The sequence below is a fragment of the Schistosoma mansoni genome, chromosome 2 (genome assembly GCF_000237925.1).
Source record: "Schistosoma mansoni strain Puerto Rico chromosome 2, complete genome".
Lineage (NCBI taxonomy): Eukaryota > Metazoa > Platyhelminthes > Trematoda > Strigeidida > Schistosomatidae > Schistosoma > Schistosoma mansoni.
The window spans coordinates 12,055,982-12,062,563 of NC_031496.1; the positions used below are offsets into that span (position 1 = coordinate 12,055,982).

The window sequence follows — 6,582 nt, forward strand, 5'->3', positions numbered from 1 at the left end:
TCGGTTTTAAGGAGCAAATAGTAGTTCACCACCCTCGTCTCGTTGGCCATGGTGACACTTGAGGAAGAAACCGAAAGAGGAAGTTTAGTGTTGAAAGTCGAGGTAGAAGGAATAGTAGGAATTGAAGAAGGAGATTGATTATGAATACAGTGGTCTTGAGTGCTGTTAGAGATATGAGGGCAGTTATAACTTCCCGGTTGCCCACCCCGTGGAAGGGTTCTTCTAGAGGTTCGTGAAAAGGAAATTGGGTTAGAAGTGGTCTTAAGGACCTGAAAGCGTAACCACAGTGTCCAAGGGACAACTGCTTGAGGTCGGTCACACACAACTTTTTAGTGAGTAGTTTTTGTGTTAGCTCCGTTCTTCAAAGGACCTTACCGCCGGAGACGGATATCCGTGGAATAAGGCGAGGTGTGCATCTTTAGGGTCGACCTTTTCGAACCCAACCCCTCCTTGTGGGAAGGCAGCATCACCGTTATGCTGGTTGTTTGAAGGAAACACTCTACTGCCGTCACACCTCTGTAAAGTCAGCAGTACAACTTCGTCCCCAGACCTTGGGTTTGCTGCTTTTAGTCTTATCGCTCTTTAACCGACCTGTCTGGCATGGTAGGACTTTGAGGAACGATTGTTCCAGACAGTATAGCTCGATTGGTTCATCACGATAGACAAACTCGACCACCACGTCAAGGTATCAGCAAACCTCATGTAATAAATTATATACCTCAAAGCTGTGCCCGAATTTATATTTTGTATATGAAGTTACGTTACGTAGGGAGAAAATTAGTTTCTCAATTTTTCTGAAATTAGTATTTTAATTACATTGTATATTAGATAGTAAAATACTAAATATCCATTTTACCTATTTATATATGAAATAGAAAGTTGAGGCAAAATTTACTAATGATATACTGATTCTATTGGCCAATTTATATCAAACTATTGTTAATGATTTATTTTCTAATGTTCATGTTTATTAATTGACTGCAAGTAGTTTCAGGAATTTGTTTTTCATTTTTGAGATAATACTTTCACTACAAACCCCAATATGAAAATTATTTCAATAATAATAATTTATATTCAGAAAGTTAGTGCAGAATACACATCAGTTTACAGGAGCGATCAAAATGACACAAATTACTAGATTATAATAGTAAAATGAAACATTTAACTTCACACCATGTGGTTATGCATGGATTTCAAATAACTTCTTTTAAGATAATTTTAAATTAATGACCATTAAACAGTGAGTGTAAAATTTTGAATAAATTGAGCATTGGGTAGATTGTTTTAAATAAATTATATATTTTTGGTAATATCCCAATGAGTAGAAAATCTAATTTTTCTACCCATTGGGATATTACAAATATATAATTTAGTGAGTGTAAAAGTTTGGGTGAGTCGGCTTTATAGTATAACACTTAGCGTTTGTGTACAGATCAAATCAAAAAAAAAGATTTGACAGACATAAAATTGTCTTTAGTATATAAACTGCTAGCTTATTTAGAAATACTAAGTATGTGATATGAATATTGGTGTGAAAGATAATGCAAAATAGTACTTCCAAATTAGGTAAATTAAATAGTTTAAACATCAAAACTTCTGATTTGTTTCATATCATTTAAGAGATAGTGCTTTCGTTTTGTCAGAAATATGTCAAATAAAACTATTGTGGATAAAACAGTTTCTCAAACATAAGCAAGTATAACGACTCAGCAGTAGTATTAATAATGAGTTTCAGACAGGATACTGTATCATATTTAGATAATTAATAGCTCCTTAAACTTCAGCTAAACTTGGGAAGACTGGACCAGTAAGGAAAACATCAAGCTTGTAGGCTACAAAAATGTAGATGATAGTTTATGTTTTCCTACTTCCATCTTAGTTTTGTCCACAGAGATGGGATAGTTCTTTCTGATGCACTACACTAGAAATGACACCGCGATTGATTCTCTAAGCTCTATCCATATAAACTTACGGTGACAAAACAAATAACAGTAACAAGACATAAAGGAACAAAAGTAGGCTAATGTCATTAGCATGCAACTACGATTACAGATGATTGCTTAGGACAAACTTATAGAAATGATATTCACTGAAAGTACCTGTACTGAGAATAATAATAGTTGGCTTTTGTCGTTCGGTAAATTTATTATTAACTTCATTCCTATTATCTTTCACGCAGTCTACATCTGTTGGCTGTATTGAAAGGCATAATGATTTTTGGTTTCGAATCATTTTGTGTATTTGTTTTATTCAACATTTATTGTGTTTTTATGACGCGCTCTTAGTTTTTTTACGTTGTAACATAAATGAAAATAATATTTCAGAACTATGTGATATATTAGCGCAATACATTTCGAACAATCTGACCACACATATGCTTGTTAAGAACATTTATATATAAAAATAAAAGGTCAAATAGACTGGAAATAGGGGTAAGAATAGACAAGGATAATAATGATAAAATGTGAAAACAATTTGACGGTTGACATTAGAATCACGGCTCGTATTATCCCCTACCACCCTTTTTTTTCGAAAATGAAGGATGTGAAAAAAATTTAGCAATTGGTGATTGGTGAATTTGTTTTTGAAAGTGTGTGCTCAAGTGCAAATGAACAAACATTTTGTCACCTGTAATAATTTTTTAATTGGTTGTAAATGGTGCAGTTTTGTAATCTGATTCGTTCAAATCGAACTAGAATAAAGTGCTTTTATTGGATGTAAGAATTGACATTTTTACATCCGATTATTATTTACAATAATTAACTATTTTCGCATTGTTCCATCTGAGTTTTGTAAAAAAATTTTAACTTCGAAAAAAAAATCCTTTTAATTACCCTGCTATACTGCTGTTAGTGAATGTATATCGGGATAATTTTTTTTTTTTATGAAGTAGAAATGCAACTACAGTTGTCAGTTATCGTCGTGACAAGAGTAATAATAATGTGTAGATCATTGAAAGTTAATTTTTGAAAAAACTGACAGTTTTTATTAATAGTTGATAATGGTGATTATTGAATTTCAAAGGGTAGTCTCAAATGTTTAATACACAATTAGTAAACACATTTTCATTTAAGTATTCCCATAAGTTAATTTAACACATAGTTCGCTCATTTAATGAACGTTATATTCGTGTAAATATATGAATAAATCATGATGAAGAGAAAGTGAATAGGTCATGTCGAAGTCACGCTAACCGTAAAAGATGGGTAAATGAAGCAACTTTTACGCTGTCTAAAATTAGTAATAATGTCTGAGAAAAAAGCAAATAATTTTTATAATCCAGTTATTTTGCAAATCGTTATTCTTAATACCAAAAAGTTGATCATTTTAGCTTTGAAAAGGGTGTCGAAAATGAACGCAATACTGTTATCAAGGTTTTTTTGTAAATCCATTAAAAGCATAAAATATGTTGACCTGTACATTATTTGTAGTTGATCACTTATTAATGATCACCGAAAATACATGTTAGTGTTGTACTCAGTCATGTAATACGGTAATTGTATTTGTGAGGTGGGCATAATATTTTTTTGGCAGCTAATGTTAACAGCCAATGTTTTTGAAGTGCACAGCCTTTCAAAATAATGATCTGAATTTTTTATTGCCATCTGTAAATAACATTGTAAACGTTATTTATTTAGAAAGTCTGGAATTATATTTCCAAATCAACAGTTCCCTTTGCTAAACATACTAGACGAACAAAGAAAAACTGTATGTACATTTTCCGTCAAAAGGGAAAATAATTACTCTTAAACTGTCAAACACTAAATCGCTGAATGTTGAAAAAATAACCTTTTTTGACAAGCATATGTAATATAGGTTGAATGAAGTGTCAATGAACAAGCCTATGTCTAGCGAAATAAATTTCTATTTCAATTATATGACTTAATGTGAGTAAGGTCAATCGTATCAAGTAACCATTATGTATTTAGAATATCGTATTTCAATATGTTAAGTTAAACTGTACATTTATTAATCAGACCTCTAAATGACATTTATCACTGTATCGAATTTTTGCAATGCAGTGATAAATCTCATAAGAAACATTCTTATTACATTTCGTATCTTCCATTATTATTATTATTATCATTATTATTATTATTATTATTATTAATGACTTGTTAGACATGTAAGTTTTCATTATATGACGTCGTTTTCTGTACGGAATCGTTTACTGAAACCTTAAATTTGAAAAACCTGAAAAGCTGTTGGCAAAGTAATAAAGTGAGCGATGATCACTTTATTATTATTATTATAGAAAAAATAATTTTACAACTTCATTACTATGGAATTGTGATGACTGATCAGTGTGTGTTCACTCGATCTTCCCAATAGAAATTATCTTGTTGTACTAGTGAACTGATCTTACTACATTTCTCTACTGTACCTAATAACCAAATCATATGAATGTAAAATGAATTATTGATGGTTTCATGACTCCTCCTTAAAATGGAACAAGAAATTCAAACAAAATTTAAATCAAATTGTGGGTGGCCCTGAAAAGGGCCTTTACTCGGTCTCTTCACAGGTCCTTAGGTCCTGATCAATGACTCCACTATGAGTCCGTGACAGCGCCGCATATGGGACAGTTGAATCCAGGTGATACTTCTGATGGGTCGTAGGCACAGAACGAATGAAACATAGCGTTGCATGGACAAAAAATCCAAGCACTTCCATCAGCTATTTCACTGGGCGGCTGACGTAGATGGCAAATATCACACAGTCGGGCATTGTGCGCACGTTCGTCTTCTTCATTGTCTCGGTCCGTAAACTCTTCTGAGTTCATAGATATTACTTCAATCTCGTTATCATGTAAGGTAGCATCCAAATCTACGTTCTGTTGACGGTTGGTGCCTGAGGTATTACGGACGATGGGCATTGTGATGGTAGTAGGTAATCCATCGTAAAGCAACTGATGAGTATAGCATAGCGCGACGTAGTTGTGGCTCGCGACCCAGCACACCTCTGCTACGGCATTCAGTGGAGTACTTTTGAACTCTAGCTTCTATCCAATATCCAGTGCGAAGCAGAACACTAAATATCAATCTGAACACGGGTGTTTTTCAGTTCAGCTTATGCAACTTTAAAATTTGATGGGTCGTCTCAACGAAATTTGTATTGCTTTGATCTAGAAGCATTGCAGATGGTCTAAAAGCGTTCGACCACTTGTGCTTTTTGGACAATAACTGATCTCTCAAATATTGATAGAAATTCCCGTCTGCTGCTTCGATAAATGACACATACCGTTGGAAGCTACAAAACATTGTAAAGCATATTTCGATTTACCTTTCCACATTTCTTGTTACCATAAGACGGTAGAATATTTGAAGAAGATCAGTTCGTAGCCTCTACGAATACGATGAATGGGTTAATTCTAAAGAAAGGAAAGCTTACCCTCTTGATGACATTTCGAAGCAGGTGCACGCGGTACAAAAGGTGGTGTGAATTGGGATACACCTGCGTTATGGCAGCAGCTATAGCAGGTGAATCATCGGCAACAATACCGATAACCTCTCTATTGTTACTCATTTGGCGGAAGAACGAGAGGAAACTGGACAGCAAAGTCGATGTTTCGCGACTTATAAATGCAATACAAACAGGTATTGCCATGAAATTCATATCCAGAGCCACCACGTGATACAGAAACATATTTCCATTATTGGTTTTGTATGTCCCATCAAAACCAACAACATCTAAAAACCTATTGCACAGATTAATCGGGTCTGCTGTAGCGAAGAAGAAGTACAACAGACTATGATCTGCATCCAATTGATAATCACAACGGCCACCAAGTGACGTTATGTGATTTTTCAATTTACCGTAATCACCTACAGTTAATAGTAAAAATATGCACATTGCTTACCAGGAAGGTTGGCCTGTGAGAACACTTTGTGACGCATATTGAAAACATCTTGAGCAGTAAGACGTTTCCCATATGATTGGTACGCGTAGTGTATCACATTGAATGCTGATGTTCCAGATATCAACAGTGGCTTCACTGTTTCCAATTCCTCCGCCGTTAATCGGCGCATCCATGTGTTACAGTCGTACCTCAGGGAATTGCACTCGTGATTGTGATGCACATTCCCACGAACAACAGTCCAATAACCTTCAAGAAACTTACAAAAGATGAAGGCCGGACATTGTGTGTCCATTGAAGTCCTCAATGAACAATATAATAACACTAATCAAATTACCTCCTTCGTCTAATCGGCTGCGAAGAACCGCTTGGTGTTTTATAGCTCTTTCTCCAACATACATATTTAATATACGGCTTCCGATCTCCATGGAAATGAGAATCTCTCACCGCATAATGGCAGTATGTTGCTATTTCATAAGTTCTAATGGCGCTCTTTAACGCTTCCAGTGATGGAAACGCTACCAGATACAATGTATTCAAAAATACATCTTCCGTTTCTGTGACTACGTGAGGAACAACAGAGCCTCTAATTTGCACGTTACTGACGTCCATATTGTGAAGAAAATTATCTATACCGATAAGTACAGAGCTTTTATACGAATTTCAAGAATTACATAACCAATTACAACGCATTTACAACTTGGAATTTCATTGGACGAAAGGGA

At 34.6% G+C, this 6,582-nt stretch overlaps 1 protein-coding gene across 1 annotated transcript; it reads right to left on the reverse strand.

The window, feature by feature from the left end:
• Positions 1 to 6,190: 6,190 nt before the first annotated feature.
• Positions 6,191 to 6,469, reverse strand: Smp_201750 (uncharacterized protein; the record flags this gene model as incomplete). Its single annotated transcript, XM_018795696.1, has 1 exon — positions 6,191 to 6,469. The coding sequence occupies one exon, from the start codon at positions 6,467 to 6,469 to the stop codon at positions 6,191 to 6,193; it is 279 nt and encodes a 92-aa protein (XP_018649984.1).
• Between the last annotated feature and the right edge of the window lie 113 nt (positions 6,470 to 6,582).